The 23,762-nt window shown below is 33.8% G+C and overlaps 1 protein-coding gene across 1 annotated transcript; it reads left to right on the forward strand.

Annotated features, from left to right (window-relative positions):
* Window positions 1-19,756: 19,756 nt before the first annotated feature.
* Window positions 19,757-21,008, forward strand: HELRODRAFT_163365 (hypothetical protein; the record flags this gene model as incomplete). The annotated part of the gene is made up of 2 exons (XM_009027248.1): window positions 19,757-19,810; window positions 20,655-21,008. The coding sequence occupies 2 exons, from the start codon at window positions 19,757-19,759 to the stop codon at window positions 21,006-21,008; spliced, it is 408 nt and encodes a 135-aa protein (XP_009025496.1).
* Between the last annotated feature and the right edge of the window lie 2,754 nt (window positions 21,009-23,762).

Consider the following 23,762-nt stretch of genomic DNA (forward strand, 5'->3'; position numbering starts at 1 on the left):
ATATATATATATATATATCTCTCTATATATATATATATATATATATATATATATATATATATATATATATATATATATATATATATATATATATATATATATATATATATATATATTTATATATATATATATAGTCTATTAGCATGAAAGTTTGTAATTAAAATTCCTCTGACCTTTGAACTTGTGTCGATGGTTGAAATTTAAATTTACAACTGTGACGTTGATACGTAAGCCTTCGGAGGCTGATATTATCCACGGTTGATCGTTCGACCCACACGGCGGGGCTGAGAATGAAGATGAGAGTGATGATGATAGCGATGATGATAGTGATGATGTGGATGAGGAAGAAGATGAAGATGGATGGAATGATGACAACGACGACGATGATGATGAGGTAGGAAGAGTACTGACTCCATCTGCGACTAAAAGTGTCAAGTGGCAGGTTGAATCGAAGGAGGGTTGCATCACTGTTTGAGAGAAATATTCAATACGACGGTTTTACAACCTTACGACATGTAATGTCATTTCAAAAAAAAATTATACAATGCTGCATAATGCTGCCAGATATTATTTTTTTTTGAAATTTTAAAATGTTAAGAAAATTGAATGCGATAAAAAGTTTCGTGGTTCAAAAAATAAATTTTATGACTTTCTGTAACGCCTTGCCACAAAATTTAATGATTTCCTTGCTATATCATTATAAAACAAGCAGTTAAATTTATCAACAATATAAAAAATTTTCAGTTTAAAAAAAATCATAATGTGTGACGTGTTTTTACTTGGAGAAAGAACAGAAACTTTAAAAGAACACATTTATACATGATTTTTCAACAATTTCATTTAAAAACATTTAAGTAAACATTGTTTTGTATTCACACTCGTTGGCATAGCGTATGTTTGTCGTAGGAGTAGGTATGTATGTAGATATAAATAGCTGAAAAATTATTGTCGGTCATTGTGTTTGGCCTGGATGTTGAAATTAATCATCTCCATCCAGTGTACAATACAAAACTACTGAGATTTTGAGGCTTTGTGTTTTGCTGGCCGGTCAGTCAGTCAGTCGGTAGCAGAACAAACTTCAAATAACATGGCACATGTGCCAACCGCAAAAAGCCGCTGTCCTAAATGGATGGCATTTAATTTCGTTCACGTGTTTCTTATGTGGTCGTTTAATTCGGGTTTCAATTTTTTCACTATTCAAAGGACACATTAAACTCGAGTAGGCATGTTTTTAGCAAATTTAGCGTGATAGAAAAATTTGTCAAAAAATTTTCTTTCTAATTTTTAGCAATAAAATTTTTTTATTTAAAAACATTTCCATGAATATTAAAAGCACAGCACAATTTTTATTTTTAGCCAGATGTTGACAAAAAAAACCTCAAAATTTAATTTAATAAAAATTCCGATAAACTAAAAAATAACGTTCAATTCGTTTCGTTTCCAACCAAACAAATTGCAGCGCCGGAAAGAAATCGGCGCAAGTAGAATAAACATGGCGTGAAGAGGACCCAAACATGAAATATTCATCGTGCCCGCCACATCTCAATGAATGATTCAGAAATTAAACCAACAATAAATAAAATTTAAACTCCTTCTCCACCTTGGAATAAACGTGGCATTAGTAGGAAGCATTTGCTCGCTACGTGCATGCATGGCGGTTCGTCCATTGAGATGAAACTGCCCAAAATATTTAACGACGACTGCAATAGGTCCTAGCACAAAAAACTGTTGACTGTTTGATTGTTTGCCTTTTCGATAAATTTGAAAAATTTTCCATTTTCTTTTTGCTCAATTTTATAGAAAAAAATTAATGAACTTTTTTTTATTAGTATTGCAGTCAAGTCAAACAACAACATCGCAACTACAGTAGCCACAAAAGCAACTACAACAGCGACAACTACCGCAAGAAGAAAAGGAGTAGCAGTAAGATGTAGGCAGCGCTAGATACATGGGATGCAATTGCAAGAAAACCATGTTGGATCGAACAAAACACATTTTTTTCCTTGATGGAAGGCTCTGCACGCATATAACACGACTCCTCTTCGATATATTTATAACACGGCGATGCATACGTACATGTGGATGCATGTATGAAGGTAAATTTATCACGTACGCACATGCATTCAACCAACGTAGAAAATTCCAACAGACAATAAATAAATCTATCTAAGAATATTAAACAGCCTATTAAACATCTTAAACATCCATGTATTAAACATCAACAAGTTAAACATCCAGACTATTAAGCTGTCCCTTCTGCTTTGAGGGTTATGCGTTGAAAGAAAGCATATAACCGCATGCGAACAACTGAACTGAAACAACAACAGAAATTAAAATGACAATTGTCATAAATATCAGATCAACTTATCACACACACACCCACACACACACAAACACACACACACACACACACACACACACACACACACAAACAACAACGTACAAACACACAAGTACAGCAATCACACAAAACAAATATTTTTACAGACAAGCACACAACAAAGTAGCAAGCAGACACAATGTCAAGCATAAATTGTAGGCCGACGGAAGTTAAAAACAACGAATATAACAACAAACCAGACAAACAAACATACAACATCAGAGTGACGTGCAAAAACGCAAACTGAAAAAAATAAAATGCGTATCTGCAGTACGCAACGTGCGCGAACGAACACGCAAATAAAGTTACAGCATTATAAACAATTCAAAAGGGACGTACATACATATCGCAGGACCCTGCATCTTCAAACAAACAAACAAACAAGCAAGCAAGCAAACAAACAAACAAACAGACAGACAGACAGACAGACAGACAAACAAACAAACGATAACACAAACTGCAATGCTAACAAGAAAAAAACAAACTTGCTGACAAACAAGCGAACAGCAATCCAGCAAAATGCAAATTCGTAAATGGTTGCATTGTAAGTTGGAAGAGCATCAATAATTTCGATTTTCAGTAGATACAGGAGGACAAGACTGAGGAACATAGAGAGATCTGAATCAAGAGGATGCATAAATTATTTGTTAACAACAGCAGATAACAACACGACTGTGCATAGAGAGATAGAACACACGACATCTACATTTGTCACACGCTCAAGACATAAACAACATGTTACAGAGCGTACAACTCAGACGATACAGCCAACAACATCTACCTTATAACAACGTATACCCAAGTATGAAACGCTGAGAATTTAACAAAAACAACAACAACAGCAGTAACAGCAACAGCAGCAACAACAACAGCAACAACAACGACAACAGCAACAACAACAACTACTACTACAACAACAACGACAACAACAACGAAAATAACACAATGATCTTCGTGCCTGTGTAGTGGTACCACAAGCAGCCGACGTGTTTTGAACGATTAATGTATCGCGTTGCCTGCTCATATTTGCGCTTCTTTAAAAACTAATGCATGCAATCAAATGAATGAATGAGTCGCCAGTGAGATAAGGGAGAGCAGTTTGATTCTCCTGTTTCATTTCAAGTTGCCTGTTGTCAAGGAAGAACGGAAGTAGATGAAGTGAATGAAGTAAATAAAGTGAATGAAGTGAATGAAGTGAATGATGTGAATAAAGTGAATGAAGTGAATGAAGTGAATAAAGTGAATGAAGTAAATGAATTGAATGAAGTGAATGAAATGAATAAATTGAGATTGAACAGTAAATGAAATGTGAAGGAGTGAAAAAAATGATTCTAAAAATAAACCAAATTAAACTAAATAAATAAAATGAATTAATTGATTTTCTTGGATTTGATAAAAAAATAAAACTCTAAAACTTGGATTAATTATTTATTCATTTCATGCCTTGAAGCATATGCTGTATTAGGCAGTAAGACTTTTGCAACGTGACTGAAATTATCAACAATTCTTCCTACATTTATTTTTAAAGTGGCTCAGAAAAAACGAACCTGCTCTGTAAGCCATCTTAAAATAATATTTCCTATTTGGCATCTCCTGATAGTGAAACAAAAATTTTAATTTTTAAGAACGTCACAAACGTCTTCTTGTTTGAATGTAAAAGTTGCTCAGTGCATATGTGGTCACAAGTGCTTTTCTTTGTGTGTGTATGTGTGTGTGTGTGTCTGCATGTGTGAGTGTACGTGCGTGTGTGTGTGTGTAATTTTTGTATGTACGCCTGCGTGTTTGTTTGTTTGTACGCTTGTTTTTGTTTACAGATGTTTTTTGAGTGTGTGTGTCTGGTTATGTGTAGTGTATGCTTGTCCAATAAATTTCAAGTAGCTTTAACATTAAGCATTCTTCACGGCCACATTTCAACTCGCGTATTTCTCAATATTAACGTTTAATTTAAGAGGTAGATCTAACATTCAAACATAAATACAATGAAATTAATATAGAAGGAATTTGTCTCTGCTTGCTTGCTTGCTGGTTGCATGGAAGTTGATACGTTGGAATTTTGTTAGGCTGCTTGTTTATCTGTGTTTGATGTTTTTTTCTTAACTGCAGATTGCTGGTTGGAATATGTTTCCCGTTGTTGTCTCATTGATTATATATCTTGATTGACGATATATTTTGATGTTATATTTTGAAATATTGCGATGGTATAATGCTATGATATATTGCTATGATGCATTGTTATGATACATAGTTACGATATATTGTTACTGTACACTGTTATGATACTTTGTTGTTTTGATGCATAGATATGATATAATGTTATGATACAATTTGACGAATTTTGCCTATGCTGACGTGAATTTGAGTATGCTAAAGCGAGCATATAAAATATTTACACGAAATAAATATTCCAAGGCTCGAAAATATAGGATATAATACGCTAATATGCAAATTTGGCATAAGGTTATACAAAAAAATGTTGTGTATAAAATTACACGGGCAAGCAAACATTTGAGAAGTGGGGGAAGAAGGTGAATGATTGCACCAGGGCGCGCTAAGATGAATGCCATTTCAACGTACCAAGCATTCAAATGTCCTATAACAAATATTTACTCGAACGACAAGATCAAGCTGCACAAACACGCACACACGCATGTACACACACACGCACACAGACGCTAATACGCACGTGCCGTACACATACACGCAAACATTTTTACATAGAAACTACATGTGTGTGCAAATTCACCACCACAACAGAAAGAAGTACCCGTCTTATCATAATTATTCAATCTCACTCAATGGCTTCTTCACAAAGATAACGCATAAACACATCTGCACTGTTTCATACGCTGGTCTTTTCTTTTTTAACACACATGTGAAAATTAATAAATATTATGATCGAGGTTCAGTTTAGTTCTTACATTATTAAACAAAGCAATGAAATTTAATGACACGAGAAAGAATATAAAATCAAAAATTTTATCAAATATTCAACAGAAACCGTAGAATATTAAACTTATTTTACCAATTCTGTAGTTTAATTTCTGATTTAAAATTTTTCAAATTGGACCCCACAACAATCTAACCTAATCTAATCATTCAGATAATTAAAAAAAACTTGCCAGTTGAAACCAATCCGACCCACATTACTAAATAAATAAGCACATCCGTCCGTCCGTCCGTCCGTCCGTCCGTCCGTCCATCCATCCAAACTGGTTGATCATTTAATTACTGAATCACTTACATGCTAATTACGAAATAAAATTGTCGTAATTTTCATGGTTGCCGTTGTAAATGGGATTAAAACTGCATATACCTTTCAACGGGCCTCACGCTATCAATGTAGGTACGCACAACGAACGAATCCTTTGCATCTTTTCCTACTTCAGCAACTGTCATTTGAAAAGTCAAAAAATTTGGTTTTTTAAATTGAACAAAAGCCATACATTATTTAGCAGCAAAACAGTTTTAATGAATAAATAAAATAACAAAAATGAAATAACAGCCAGCAATGTTTCATTTTGATGAACATTTGTTCAGTTAGGAAGAGGTTCAGGCCTTTGAGATGTATTGATGGTGATGGGTAGAAGAGAATTCTTTCATAAAAAGTCCAAATGATCTTAGACGAGTAAGAGGTAGTAGGGGGTGTGAACTAATGTTTAATACTTTTTGTTTATCTCGCCCGGAGGAGCATTAAGACTGAAGGAGCATATTCTTTGCTTTCATGCCTATGTACAGTACACGTACCATGTTCTACGAGGAGAACTACATCACGTGTTTCCGGTGTATTATGCAAGTTGTGCAAGATGCCCTACCAAGATTCAATACGCACTCCATTGCTCATGTTGCTGGTTGCCAAGTTCAGTGAAAAATATTATACAGTATTCTGTAGAACAAATTTTGTATATAATGTTTCAAAGGTTTGAGGTACATTTTTTCACAACTTTTGCTAAATGTATAAATAGTTATATTAAAGAGACCACAAAAAATGTCGACGCATTTGATACTTTGATATATTTGACAGTTATTTAAATATTTCTGACAGTTCGTTTATGAGATGTTTGAAGCTCTAATCTTGAAAAATAGCGCAGACGCGTACATTTAAGGAACATGCAGAGCATTTGACGGCACTTGAATGAAGGCTTCCACCGTGGCATCTCATTTCATCTCTAATTTATTTATACCGCGCTTGTAAATAAATAATATATACGTAGATTACATTATGAATATGCATGCAACGTATCTACGTTATTAATATATGCACACATTATTATTAATATATGCGTTCGTGCATTGCAAATATTATCATACATTATAAATACATACATACTTGTGCACTATCGTTATGCTTGATTAAAATCATACTAACAAACAGATTAGCAAATAAACAATTGAACCAATGCGATAGAAAATGTAAGCATAAATATTAACTGAATTTAAAATACGCTTGGAAATTGGCGCGTAAATATCTGTTGCTGGTGGTGTGGCTCCAATTTAATTCCTCATTAAACTCCTGCGCAATGGAAAGCAAATGAATCCGTAAAAATCTAGTGCTTTTAACATTTTCACACAATGTTGCTAGAGATAAGGTAGGCGATATTTATTAAAGAGTGCAAGCTGGCATGTAAAAAAAACACGCAAATAACACGGAAATAACACGCACACCACACGCATATGCTGTAAAACATATCGACACCTGTCCCTCCTCTCATACATTGCATTCAAACAACCAACGCACCCCACTTACGCAAATCACATTCAAACACATCAGCATACTGACGTACACACACTCACACACACTCAAATACACACACACACTCAAATACACATACATACGCACAAAACACACACACACAGTGAATCACATCGACACACCCACACCACTTCTCACACACATTGCATTCCATACACATACACATTCAAACGCACACACTAACCCACCCACACAAAAACCCACACACAGAACCACACACAGACCACATACACACTCAAAAACACACACACACACTCAAACACACATTTAGAAGCCAGCCGATCCGAAGTAAGCGCGATGTTAAACATTCCTTTGTAGCATGTCAGTGGCATGCCATCCGCGAGTAGGAATTAATGAATAAATAAAGAGAGAACGCTGGAACTCATGATGAATTGCAGATAAGCATTGATTCATCTATCAGCCTCCTTCACCTTTTAGAAAACCATTTTAAATACTCAACGATAACTGCAATATATAAAATATAATAATAATAAACTAATAATAATAATAATAATAATAATAATAATAATAATAATAAAACTAATAATAATAATAATAATAGTTTATTGGTAAAAGAATTAAATTGAACGTTCCTATGCCCCAACAAGCTGAAAAAAACAAAAATGTAGTTAATCCACGATACAATATATAATAATAAAGATATAAAAGTATTGAACTGGTTAACTAACACACACACACACACACGCACACACACACACAACGTATTATACCTACAAATCCATCATCAATTAAAAATAGCAACACGTTATGAGAAATAATTTATTAGTTGTTGGCAGGCTCTTTTTTTTGGTTTGGAGTTTAAAACTTTAAAATAACCCAACAATTTTTTTTTACAAAAATAAATGAATATTTAAATTACGTGGCAATATTTAGAAAAAAGAAACTTCAAACAACCACTTTTTAAATGGGAGAATGTTACTTAGATAAGAAAAATAGGGTAAAATGAGGGAATGTACGTAGATGGGAATTGTATAAAGCATGATGATAATATTAGATTGTAGGAATAATAATGAAATGAACTGCCAGCAAACCAACCGGCAAATTTTTCTGGTGTGTTGTAATGTGTTTTGTTGTGGTGTGTTTTGTTGTGGTGTGTTGTGGCGTGCTGTGGTGTGGTTTATTGTGGTACGGCTGTTTGTAGTGTGTATTTTGTGACATGTAGTTTCTGAAATTTGTTTGTGGCGTGTTGTTTGTGGCGTGTTGTTGTTGTGTGTTTTTAGTTGTAAGTATTTTTTGGTATGTTGTTTTGTGGTGTGTTGTTTTGTGGTGTGTTTGTTGTAGTGTGTTATCTGAGGTGTGTTGCGTCGTAAACTAGAAGCATGCATAAATATAATGGGACATTCATTCCTCACATGCACTCTACGGTTTTCTAATTTCTCCATCATCTTTCATCACTGAGGCCCTTGTTAAAAATCTCATAGGAAAAATATTGATTAGCAAAGGGTGAGAATTAGCGATAAATTGAGTAAGAAAGTCAACCAAAAAGAAGCTATAATTAGTTAATTGATTAGTTGATTAACTAATTAATTATATGGTTGATTGATTGATTGATTGATTGATTGATTGATTGATTGATTGATTGATTGATTGATTGATTGATTGATTGATTGATTGATTGATTGATTGATTGATTGATTGATTGATTGATTGATTGATTGATTGATTGATTGATTGATTGATTGATTGATTGATTGATTGATTGATTGATTGATTGATTGATTGATTGATTGATTGATTGATTGATTGATTGATTGATTGATTGATTGATTGATTGATTGATTGATTATATAATAAATGGTTAACGTTAAAATATAAAATGTTACGAAATTTTATGAAAATAAATAATCTTATTTAACATAAATGTGATGTGACATTCGACATGGTATGGTTCGATATAAACGTATACAATTTATTCGATATAAGCGTATGAAATGTGCTTGACGTAATAGAGGGCAAACAAAATCTTCATCATCATTATCTTCATCATCTTCCTCATCATCATCATCAACTTCGTCATCATCATCATCGTCGTCATCATCTCGTTATTATTAGCGGACATGAAAGAAAAGCAGTACCAAGGGACCAGTCGAAGCAAAGCCATTGAAAAATAAGTCCAAATCCGATGATGACGACGACGACGATGATGATGATGTATATGACAGTAATGATAACTACGGTCATCATCATCTATGATGGTTAATGTTTTTGCCAATTTTTTTGTCATCATAAAGTTAGTTCGGCCGTGTGTACGTACATACATCTGATCATTCATTTGGGACGAAAGTTGTACACGTTGTACAGTACACTCAGCAAGCATATGCAAGCTCATGCAGGCATATTCATATATCATACAAAAAAAATGCACATGCGTTTGCAGAGCTGCACACAAACGATCGAACATACAAACTTATATACAAACAAACATGCAAACATACATACAAACATACACATACAAACTCAAACATAAACATGCAAACATACATATAAACATACAAATACAAACATACAAACTCAAACACAAACATGCAAACATACATCAGTCGAACAACGTGAGGATATTAAAGCAGCAATATGAATAAAACATTGGCAAGACCCGAAGAGACAAACATAGGAAGAGTCGACAAAAGAAAATTATGCGCTACGAATGTTATTACTTGATAACCCTCATCCTAGCCTTCTTATATGTTCAGTTTTTGTAAGTTCTTGTGCGTATGTGTGTGTGTTTGTATGTATGTATGTTTGTTTGTATATGTGCCTGTATGTCAGTAGTGACAAATATGTATTGTATATATATGTAATATGTAATATGTATTGTATATGTATATATATATATATATATAATTGTATATGTATGCAGATGTTATGTATGCACGTGCATACATTTGTATGCATTTTTGTGCTTCGCATTTATTGCATCATTTCAAGAACTTATAAATGACAGTGTACGTAAATAAGTCCTTGTGTTAGATGCTTTTATGAAATAGTTTGTGTGTTTGTATGCTGTTGTGTTTCGGCATGTTCATCTAGCTTTTTCCATTCGTTTGTGTGCAGATATATTTATATTCTGGTGTATTTACAAATGGATCTTAGAAAATATTTCATGAATTGAAAAGTTCACACTGGAAGGAGTTTTTGGTTAAAGTGCTACATACATGTTAGCATTCTCGTTTATGATTTAAGGTTTATGTCGGCGTGTGGTTTTTAGTTTTTAAAATTTATGAACTTAAAACCTTTGTAAAGGTATTAATCCAATAAATATTTGTCAATTTGTAAAGTTATTTATTTAAAGCAAAATATGGTGCTTAACAGTTTCGTGTTATAAGATGATGTGATATTGATAACAAACTCTATGAAAGTGAACATGAAGCCTAGATTTGAGTGAATCAAGGACATAAGTTTTAAGTTTTTTTAACATTTTTTATTTCATCAAATCAAATAAAAAAAAGAATCAATGAAATGAAATGATCTGGAAAACAAAAATAATTTTTCTTGTAACGGTCACCAGTTACTTATTAAACAACATAATAACCTTATGTTGCTTTATGGCATCATTTTACTTAATGACAATGTGTTACTTAGTAACCTTATGTTACTTAATGACATTATGTTACTTAGTAACCTTATGTTACTTAATGGTTTAAGAAGAAAAGAATATATGAAACCTTACGCAATAAATTTATTTACATATTGTTAAAACGCGCCTAGGTGGGCATGTATTTCCTCATGTTCAGTCTGCATAGAAACACGCCGCCCGAATGTTCAGAGTATATTTTATTCTCCTATATAATAATTGTTTATGCTGCTTAGTTTTTTGGTAAATATTCTTGAGTGAATGAAGTTGGCGCGGCCATTGAATCATCGAACGTGTTGTTTTATAGTCATGCTAATGTCTTGTATTGTTGAGTAGTTGTGTTAATGTATCGTTGTTTTTCTGCTGCAGTGTTGAAGTGCTGTTGTATTAATGTGACGTTGTGTTCGGTCCCACCATCAAGGTTGATTTTTTAAACCAGCAGAAGAGCCGCGTTGATGTTTATGCGTGTGTATTTACGTGATGCAGTTGTTGTTTATATTATGCATGTTAACAACGGACGCTAACTGTTATGTGCTAGCAGATGTAGCATTGCTTTCCCTCATATCTTCGTTTTTAAGACTTTTCTGAATATTCATATAGAAAAAATTTCAATCGTAAATACTATTTCGCGTTTTTCGAGTTTCTGTGATGGTGCTAGTAGCAATGTTGGAGCTCTTTCTGTTGTTTACTTGATTTGTCTGCTTATTCGCTGGACCATAGATTCGTCCGCTGGTCAGCTCGTAAATAAGCGAGAAGTGTGTCTTAGCATACATTGTTTCAGAACACTCGTCAGATGTGCTCTAACTATTTTCCTCTTTATTTTTGTCTATGTATGTTGTTATGTGCATGCGCGTATGTTGTTTGCGAGTTGCGTATATAATATGTGCGTATTTAGTACGTATGTATATAATACACGTGCGTTGTTTTCATATGCACGTGACGTACAAGGTGTAATGTAGTGTTGCCTTTGTACACTTTTTGGCATGTATGTAAAATGAGAATTTCTGTTCATTGCTCCAATGTTCCAATGTTCATTTCTGTGATTATGTTGCATCTTTGTGTGTTGGATATTTGTTAGAATGGTTTTTGTACAATAATTTAAAATTTGGATGTAGTTTCATGTACGTGTTTGAAAGAAGTTTTGTGCCGCCTTCATGTTTGGCAAATTTTAATTGCATCATTTCCAATGCTCTTATGGACAATGGCTTCTATTGTGATTGCTGCCTCTCTCTCATTATCTCTTTATATATATATATATATATATATATATATATATATATATATATATAAAGTGCAAAACATATCATTTTAAACAATTTTGCCTATTCATTTAATGTAGAATTATTGAAACAGAACGAAACAGAACGAAACAAACGAATCGAAACGAAAAGATGTCGGATGATGTTAAATAATTTATAAATGGTGCACTAATTTTCGTTTGATCATGTTATAAAAAAACATTGAAATATATTTACGTGTGTAAATAATAGAACACGTACGTTATTTATAAACACTACATTATAATTATATTTTGTGTAACTAAAATTATATTCCAATCCTATATTACAATATTTAATTTTATTTACCGACAGAACTGACTAGAGTGCATTAAAACACCGGGCGAAGAAAATATTAAACCATTTTTCAATGAAAAATATATGAAACAGTTGGAAAAATTTGATGATTTCATTTCAGTTAATATTTTTTTTAAATTTTGTATGGTAAAGGAAAATTAAAAAGAAAATTATCTTGAAATCAAAAACTTTATTACAACCGAGTTATGCTTTCGTCTTTAATGCACACTCAATCGTTTGTTTTTCGGAATAAAATATTAATAAGAAACGAATTGAAATTATTCTCTATTATTTAAATACTCGCCGCTGTGTATAACATTTTGCAAAAAAATATTTTTAAAATAAATTATTCGATTAATAAAGTTTTTATATCTTAAAACCAAATTTGAATTTAAAATTTTATTTTAATCCAAAAAAACCAAAAACAAAATACGAATACAAAAACCTGCCAGGAACCAATCAGGCACATCTACGTTAATTCAATCAGAATGAAAAACTCAAACGTATGAGCTCAGTTTACATAGAAACACAGAAACAAACTAAAGATTGTTTAAAATAAAATAAATAAATAAATGAACTAATAATTATTTAATAAATAAATTAATAACAATCAAAAAAAATAATATTTGATATCACGACAACTTCATCACGATCGTCTGTATGGATTTGCAGCGTTAAGATAGTTGATGAAGTAATTTGGCTGGTTGGCCTGCTTTGTAGGAATGTGTGTTGGAGCAGGGTTGTTCATCATGCTTGCATGCAGTTTCATTTCAATTTCATGCTCAGATATTTCATGCAATCATCAACTTCATTGCACATCTAATGCTCCCGGCTCATCTTGTTTGTTTTGTTTGCTTGCTTGCTTGTTTGTTTGTTGTCTCTTTTCAAAAGTTGTTCTGTAGTTTGTTGTTGGTTGCATGTTGGTTGCATGTTAGTCGTTATCATGTTGTTTGTTAGAGGTTGTTTGTTAAGTGTTGTTCGCTGGATGTTGTTTGTTATAACCTTAAACTACTTTTTGGATATTATATTTTTGATGTCTATTGCATGTTGTTTGTTGCATGTGGTCTGTTACATATTGTTCAGTGGTTGTCTATGTAATATTTTGCATGATGAATGTTATGCGTTATTTTGTTTGCGTAGTATGTCGTAAAATGTTTCAAATTTTCTTATGATCATATCTGTCGTGTCTGTTTTATGTAATTTGATCATTTGCGCTGGCAGCGGGTGGTGGGTTTTTTTTCTGCTCTTTTTTGTATCATTTGAGATTATTTTATGTGTTTGTGTGTGTGTGTGTTTGTGTGTGTGTGTGTGTGTGTGCGTGTGTGTGTCAGTGTATGCATATGTGCAGTAAATGATATACATTTAAGCGTGTTTTTCAGATGGCATTAAATAATGCAATATTATAAAATTATACAAAGTATTATTTATGGTAAGTTTGGGGATGCATGTCTTTTGTTAAACTTTAAATAGAATTAGGTGAAAATGATCGATCTATGATCTTGATTTATAAAATTGTTTGTTCAGATTAAAAAATAATTTCATCGTCATTATGCAAAACATTGATTTTTAAAATTTAGATAGAAATATGTATGTGGCTGCATGTTTGTATGATTGTTATTTGCAGTGTAACAAATGTACGTGCATGCATTGCAAGCCATGCTGACATGGGCACTGGTGTTACTCTTGCGTGTTCGTTTCACACTGCAGTTCTGAATGCGTTCGGTCAATTTCTGCCTCTATTTGTATTGGCCTGATTGCTGTTTGTATTTTATTCACAAATATTTGCCCCTGTACACTGCGGCTGCTGTCACAATGCCAGCCAATACCGACCAAAACGTTCCTGTAAAGCATTTGAAATCTTGCGCAATCGGTCGACGAATGTTTATGATTATTGGTTGGCTGGCTGGTTGGCGGGTTGGTTGGCTGGCTGGCTGTCTGGTTGGCTGGTTAGTTGGCTGGTTGGCTGGTTAGTTGGCTGGTTTGTTGCTTAGTTAGTTAGTTGGTTGGTGTGTAGGTTGACTAGTTTAGATTTTTGATTTGACGGTTGGTGGTTAAATGGCTGGTTGGCATGTTGGCATGTTATAATAGTTTGTTGGTTGATAAAATGGTTGGTTGGTTTGTTGGCTAATTGGATAGCTGGCTGATGGTTAATTGGTTATTTACTTAATTTGTTGGTTAAATTAAAAGTTTGTTTATACGATGATTGAATAGTTGATTGGTTGTTAGAACGATTGCATGGCTGATTGATTAATTTAACGATTGACTGCAAGCTCGATAAATGCATTTTTTGCTTTTAAATAGTAGCGAGTTAAAAAAATTAATGTGGGAGTGAACATGATAAAAAGATAAAATGGCGATGATGATCACAATGATGATCGAACGATTAAATAATGATGATGTGGAATGTTTTTGATGGAGTGACGAAATACGGAGAACGATGATGGCTGAGATAGGATGATGATGCTGATCATGACAGGATAACGATGTAGTTAGTAAGATGAAGGGATGAAGATGATGACAAGGAAGATGTTGGCAACAATAAGAACAATGAGTAAACAAACAGTATTGCATGTATGGAAAAGTTAATCTTTAACACGTACCAATAAGAACAATGAGAAGAAAAAGCTTCTGTTTTTGTTGACTGAAGTAAAAATGTTGACAGTAAAAATTCACCGTTACAAAAAACATATTAAGTATTCGCAAATGTTTTCTTCAACTTAAATAAAAATAACAATTGCAGACAATTTCTTCTACTGATCTACCTTAATCTCTAAATATTCGTCGCAAAATGTTTGCGATAAAATTTTTTGTTTTTGTGTGCTTAATAACAATGTGCATAGAACAGCTAACTAACGAAATGTCTGCTCAGCGATTCACAATTCTTCAACCTCATCATATATCACGAATATTATTTATTTTGAGATCTCTGGAGACGCAGGAAATATTTGAATTGATTAATTCACAATCTATGAACACCGTGCCATAATTTTATACTCGTGCCTTTATTCAAGCATACACACTTATACATATACACTATACCATACATGCATATACATATGTTGGTAATAGACCATAATTTTTACAATATTGTAAAAACATATATATATATATATATATATATATATATATATATATATATATATATATATATACACACACATAGTATTTAACATACGTACACATATACATACAGTATGAAACGCAATTATACAACAAAACAGACAATCAGTTACTCAGAAAAGACACGCTCGCAGACTGAAGAACGCATCAACAACCGCACTCCTCTGATCTTTCACGCTCTCAAAATGTACCAATACTCCCGACATTATCCAATTATGTGACCACCCCCACTTACCCACACACACACACACACACACACACACACACACACACACACACACACACACACACACACACACACACACATATATATATATATATATATATATATATATATATATATATATATATATGTATATATATATATATATAAGCAACAGATAACTCAAGATATGTGTATTAGTTGGGGCGATGTGCTAGCATGTGTTGTAAGAAGTTGGTTGGGTCTCATGTTTTCTGTGAAATAATTTCCCCATCGAGTCGTTCTAGATGTACAGTACATGCATCTCTAGCTGTTTGTCTCCGTAGTATGCGTAGAACACCTAACTAGCGCAACGCTTTTTAACGTGTGCGACTCATGACATGCTTAACGCTGATGGTTTGGGTAATGTTCACATCGTTCATCCATCCATCCATCCATCCATCCATCCATCCACCCATCCATCCATCCATCCATCCATCCATCCATCTATCCATCCATCCATCCATCTATCCATCCATCCATCCATCCATCCATCCATCCATCCATCCATCCATCCATCCATCCATCCATCCATCCATCCATCCATCTATCCATTCAATATATGAAAGGTCTTGTTGAGGCACATAATCATCGTGCAAATGAGTTTATAAGTGTATAAATAAATTTAAACAAGCGCACTGGATGTGTCCATTTATACTTACGACCTCGCCCACTCGTCCTCTGTCCTGATGACGTCCGCCGCATTTCTTTGGAAACGAAAGTTTCTGCCCCATTCTTCTCTTTAGTCCATTTCTATAATTTTTTGTTTAAACGACAATTATCCTTTGAGTTTCTTGAACATTCCTTCTGCCAAATATCACCTTGCTAACTCCGGCTTCTGTCCTCATCCTCATCGTTTAAACACAGGCTCTGGTGCCTCTGAAGCAGCTGTGCAAAGCTATATAAATGCTCATATTATTATTACTATAAATTTGTATTTTGAAAAAGCTCTGCAGTTTAAAAACTTTAAAACGCATACAACTTCACAAAACATAGAAGATAGTTAGCAGCAGGCCAGCGCACAGTTACGCGTAGATTTCTTTCAAACACGCAATTGACTAATTTGAAAAACTGTTAAAAATTGTTTAGAGTCAGGTATTTTCCAAATGATGACTGCGCTACATTCACCGATTTGCAATTTTCGTACATTTTATGAGCTGCTTACTTACAACAACTGTGCGTACGTTACGGCATTTCAGTTCAACTTCTGAGGATGCACGAATTCGAAGCACAGCCAACTGTAACTGAACGCAACATCAACACACGTCAGCATAAATTTCTTATACAATATTGCTGGCTCACTTCGCCAAGCGTCGTGTAAATAGAAGCTCCGTGGCACGAGAACTTAATTGAAAGCAATGCAAGTGAAAATGATTTTTAATCGTCTCCGTTATCCAGAGTTGCATAATGGAAAAAATGTTTAGACGGAGCAGCTTTTAATTGAATATTGGCGCTTCAGCATCGATCATTACACAACTTCTTCAATTGTGTGAAAAATCTCCTGTGCAATGAAGCTGGTTGAGGCACAATTCTACAATATTTTCTATTTCAAATTTGCGAGTTGTAAATCTTTCAAAACAAAAAAATTTTAAATTAGAAATTTTTTTTGAATGCGAAGTTGCTCGTGAAAAAATTTTTTGCGTAAAAAAAGCAACAGCCTGGGAAACAAAACAAAAACGCCGGTTTGAAAGAATCGTTGGAAGAATAAACATAAACAACAAAAGGTATATTTACAACGTACATACGTTTTTTCATAAGCGTGTGTGTATGTATCTATTGATGTATGTATATATGTATGTGTGTATATATGTGTGTGTGTGTGTGTGTGTGAGAGAGAGAGAGAGAGAGAGAGAGAGAGAATGAGAGTGTGAGTGTGTCTGAAAAACCGCATACAAGAAGCATCCGAATTTATTATTAAACGTGCATCGCCCTCACAATTATCCAGTAAAGACGGGGTCCAGCCAGCCAGCCAACAGCCATTCAATGGGTTGGTAATGAGATATCTGCGTAACGGCAAACCATCTTGTCACGTGTCATTAATTTATTTAACCACAATTCATTTGTTGCCTGTACCTTACATTACATTCTCTGATTCATTATCGTGTTATTATACGATGTTACTCTCCGTTATTGTGATGAAAAATTAATATAAATTTTTGTGAAACAAATCAATTCAGATTATTATTTCACCCAAACAGCATTTCTTACGTAGTGGTAGAAATAGTTCAGTCACTTACCTACAATGGAAATCAGATACAACGAGTTAAGCTTGAGACTCTATGTTTGATTGTGTACAATCACTCTAAATAAATCATGATCCAACCACAAAATATTTCATATCAAACTATAAACCTTCCAAAATGCATCACAAGTATTATTATTATTATTATTATTTTTTAGACATTTATATAGCGCCAATTGTAATTCAGAACTCAAACGGAATTATGCAAAAACTATCGCATAAATCATTTAAAGTTTAGACTTCTCATCATTAGCGTTAAATGCAGGACAATGGCGAAGCAACAGTAAAAACTGCAAAAACATACAGCAATATAAAAGACATAAACAACATACAAACAAACATACAAACATTTAAAACTGACATAATACACAATCGTCCAACAATCCCACACACACCACACACACAAACACAAACACACATACACACCACACACACACACACACACATACACACACACACACACAGAGAGATAGTAGCAGAAAACAAACTAATTTATAAACCACATTCCATCTGATGCTCAGATACACAGCATACAATGTTAGTTTATCATACTCAAGTTTAATTATTATAATTAAATAAATATAAGAAAATTAATATTTATTTTTCAGATGCTGTGCCAACAATGCAACTCTAAACAAAATGTACTCGACTGGAATGTTCATGTCGTGGAAGGGACGGACGTGTTCAACTGTATTCAACGTGCCAGCGCTATACTTTTATTTTTGTTTTAAACATTTGAAAAAGTTAACTTTCGTTATTTTTTCCGAAGTGCTTCATTTCAATTACACCTGGATAGTTTATAGGGAGGCGCTTTTGAGACTTTTCATGAAATAACTTCTACACACTTTCAAATCTAACGAGATGTCTGCGTCTAAACGCGCAAACAGGCATGAACATTCAAACATATCTGCCTGCAGATACAAACATGCCAATGTATGAACATCTTAACGTGTGAACACACAAATACGTAAACACACAAACACACAAACACGTAAACACACAAACAAAAAACAAACAGAAAAAACCAGTACATGCAAACTTTTAAACATATAAACATCTGAACAAACAAACAAACAATGCAATACAGTTTATATTAATGCATGTGTAATACACAATAATACAAACAAACAAACAAACATACAGACAAACAGACGAACGTGTTGTTGAACAGCAAACAACAAATATAACAATACTGTAGAATATGCACACGTAATGCAGCTCAGTCTGTGCGTGTGTGGTGCATATCTTTATGCATGATGGCATCAACATGGACAACAAATAATTCCGCATGCTTGCAAACATTTTGAAAGGTCATAAATACAAAAAATATCACATCTAAAATGTAAACATGTATAAAAATGTTTGTGTTCGAATGGGTGTTCAATTATTATCTCAATTAAAATTAATACTTTACAGATAAAATGAGCCAAATCAGTCTTCTAAATATTAATAAGAGAGTTCGTTATTTCAATAACATCAACCCTCTAAATGTAGAAACATGCAGGAGTGTACTAACATTCATATACATACACCATCACGTACATACACATCCGTATTCAATCTACACACACATTCAACTATATCACATACATATTCAGAGAGAAAGAGAAAAGGAGAGAACGAGAGAAAGAGAGAGAGAGAGAGAGAGAGAGAGAGAGGGAGGGAGAGAGAGAGAGAAACGTGCAAGCTAGCATAGATGTTGCAGTCGGATAATTGTTTCCTTGAACTATTATTCAACATTCCCCTATTTTAATTAGCATGAAATCTCAGCGAGTATGGTGGTTCTTTCCTTGTTTCTGCTTTTGAAACATCTTTACAACGCAAATGAAAATAAAATAAATAAATAAAAAGATAAAAATGGACATAAATGAAAAAATTACTGAAAATTATTTCTTTGAAAAAGATAACAATGTTGGATAATTTTTCAAAAAATATATAATTAGAAAGAAATTTTTCGACATTTTTTTGTAGTTTTTTGGCCCACAAATTTTTATTTTATTTTAATTTTCTTTGTTAGCAATTTTTAAAATTTATTCTATTTGACGTCATTTTTGATGTTGTTAAATAAACGTAAATAAATATTAATTTTAAATTAAGAATAATGGATAATTATAATTCTAATACTAATAAATAATTACAACAACAACGACAACAACAACAACAACAACAACAGTAACATTTGTTGATGATGATATTGTGGTTGATGTTATTAATGTTGTTGTTGTTGATGTTGTTATTGTTGTTGCTGTTGTTGTTATGTGTCGTTAAAAGAGGTAGGATGGTGCACACGTCTTAAGATATATAACACTGCATTGTGTTGGACTGACAATAGCATGCGAATAAGCGGGGTAGCCATTAATAATACACAACGTCATGTTTGCGTTTCTATACCTACTTTGAAGAAGCTGTTTTCGTTTATTGTTTGTTATTTGTTCGTTATTTGCTGGTTCGTTTGTTCGTTCGTTTGTTTGTTGTGGTCTGTTTGTATTTGCTGTTGTCTGTTTGTATTTGTAGTTGTGGTCTGTTTGTATGCAGTATGTCAACTGCCTTGAGAAGAGGAGTGAGTTTTTAAATGATTGTTTGGATAATTGCATTCCGTTCATGGCTTCATTGCTTGGCAAATATATTGGGTGTATAGAGAGGTAAAGAAAGTTAATGAGGTTTGTTGAAACTGCAACGACCAACAACATTTTTATAAAAAAAACTCTGATTAAATGAGCAAAAACTTCCACAACTACAACAACTTTAACACTAGCGACAACAAACCACCAATGACTATACCATCAACAACACCAACATCAACAACAACATCAATAACACCAACATCAACAACATCAACATCAACAACAACATCAATAACACCAACATCAACAACACCAACATCAATGACACCAACATCAACAACACCACCAACAACACCAACATCAACAACAACACCAACATCAATAACACCAACATCAACAACACCAGCATCAACAACACCACCAACAACACCACCAACAACAACACCAACAACAACACCAACAACAACACCAACATCAACAACACTAACAACAACAACACCATCGCCGACATCAACAAATTGATCGACAAAACATTTTTACATTAATCACTTGCTTTATACAAAACATCATTAAATATAGCATCATCATCATTATCACCATCATTAGCCTCATAGATAACGTCATCATCATCATCATAAATATCTAGCATCATCTTTAACATCATCATCATCGTTATCATCATCGTCGTCGTCGTCATTACTATCACCACCCATCCGCAATAATTTTATTATCATTCTCATTATCACCATTATTATTATTATTATTTGAAGATGAATATTTAAACGGAAATGACATCATCAGAGATAAAAGTCAGAAGATGAGGATTGTAATGATTTTATATGGGCACTAGCCATGCTGCTGCTGCTGCTGCAACTAACGCGCATAATTTATCCCAAATATTTACCGACCATAAATGCTGCAGAGGGTGCTTAGCGCAAATGGTCTCAATTGTCGTCTATTACTTTTTCTCTTCTTCCGTTGCGATTTTTTTAATTTTTGTTTTTTTTTGTTACTCAAAAATTAATTTATTTGTCATTTTATGCTGTTGTTGTTGTTGTTTTTATGTTGTTGTTGTTGTTTGTGACTGAGTAACTGCTCCCTTCGTAGTGGTAGTGTTGTTCGGCAGACGCGATGCCATTTATTTCTGCCAGCACTTGCAGACTGAATGTTGGATTGAACATTGCACTAATTAGACGGATTCTCCCTCGGGCACACAACTGCAAGATATTTTTTGGGCATCTCCATAACGTCGGTGGATATTCATCCCAACGACCCAGCTGACACCACAGGACCCTTTCAAACAATCACCAGGTTACATCCAACACTATCTCATACTCGTCGACAACTTGCCCAGCACAACTTCCACACGCACGCACGCACAAACACACACACACACACACACACACGCGCGCATCAGCACATTGTTGAAGTTGAACACTTATTAAAATCAGAAGTACGCATCAGACGCATCTGCCTAGCGAACTCACGCGGAGTCAACTTTCATACGTCTCACGTGACTTCTGACGAATGTGTGCAAACTCGTTTCCATAGAAACCAACAAAACCATCGTTCATAAAGGAAGTGACGTATGAACACGTGATTAATGTTTCAAATTGAAATAAGAAGCTCCAGGCTGGTTGGAACTGACTTGAAAAAGTGGGATCGGTTTTGTCGACTGACTGGCTGGTTGACTGGTTCGTTGACTGATTGATTGGTTTATTGATTGGTTTATTGATTGGTTTATTGACTGGTTGATTGACAAAATTTGAGCTATTTATATCATCAAATTGATTTTTTTGAATATTTGAAATTATTGCTCGATTGAATTTAAAAAAATTTTTTTTAATTGAATGATTTGAATGACTGTTTGTTTAATATTTCTATATATAATTGAATGAAAGGTTGAAATGATCAGATATGATAATTGCACGGCATTGCATCCATGTCTCATGTGACAGATACGCGATGATTAGAGTGGATTGATGGCTTGTAATTTAACGCCTATGACTAACAGACAGACGACTGTTTGTTGGTATGGCGATGATGAAGAAGTCCTCTATAATGGGGCTGACAACTTCTACAAAAATGATGATAATGAGTGTCATCAGGTGACTTCATGCTGGTAACGAGATAATAATCATATAATAAATTGAAAGACTTACAATATGGATCAAAATGAATGATGACGATGAAGAAGAAGACAATGATCATCTTGGAGAAGATGTTGGCGATGCAGGTGATTATGACGATGCAAATTATGAGTGAGATGATAGTTGGAAGAGAAAGAAGAGAAGGAGAGAGCATGACGGCGACATCGGCAGAATTTGTTGCATTAATTGTTATTTACAAAGTGGACGGGTCAGTAATATATTTTCGCGTCATCATATTTCATCGAATCGTAAGTGGGTCGGCTCTGTCTTGTTCTTGCCGTGTGTGTGTCTTTATGCGTGTGTGTGTTTGTGTGTGTGTGTGTGTGTGTGTGTGTCTCTCTGTGTGTGTGTCAGTGTGTGTTTAGTGAGTAATTTAATGGTCCTGTTGCTGATGATGTTGTTTCGTTGGTGTTAACGGACTGTGTGCGTGTGTGCGCGTGTTAAGTTACAGTTTCTCAATCCATTTCAAAGTTTAAAGTTATTATTTAATTAACCTACTTACAAATAATGTATGCAAACTGAAACAGTAAAATGAAATTTAAAATGACTTAGTCAATAAATAGTAGAATGAAATGTAATGAATGGTTGGTATGTTTTTATGGAGTTCACTTGTTGGCTTAGCAGCGCTGTTTACTTTCGTGTTTTTCAACACGTCTGTTCACATTACTTCGTTTTCCGTTGCGCTTACGGTACTTGGGTGAAAAAATGATAGTTATATAATAATAATAATAACCATAATTGTAATAATAATAATAATAATAAACATTTGTTGTTGGCTGGCAGTGAACCCTGTGTAGCCTGCCTTCGTCAACTGCTTGTCACTCAAATGTAAGAATTTGATTGAATGAAGTTTTGCCTGATAAAATAAAAAGAAGATGAATATTTGAGAAGAGGTTATGGGCATGGAGGAGTCTTCGTGCAACAGGAAACAAGACATCACATTAAAAATCCATCCATCAATCAATTCGACTTCCCTCTCTCCATTCCATCACCCAACACTGTACAGAGACCTACAGCACCCTGACTCTTCATGCACTCATCCAATTCATCTATCAATCATATTTGGTCACTATCGATCATCCATTCACCCATCCATCCATTCATCTATCCATCCATCCATCTAATCATCCATTCACTTATTATTCATCC

This window comes from Helobdella robusta, assembly GCF_000326865.2.
Source record: "Helobdella robusta unplaced genomic scaffold HELROscaffold_5, whole genome shotgun sequence".
Lineage (NCBI taxonomy): Eukaryota > Metazoa > Annelida > Clitellata > Rhynchobdellida > Glossiphoniidae > Helobdella > Helobdella robusta.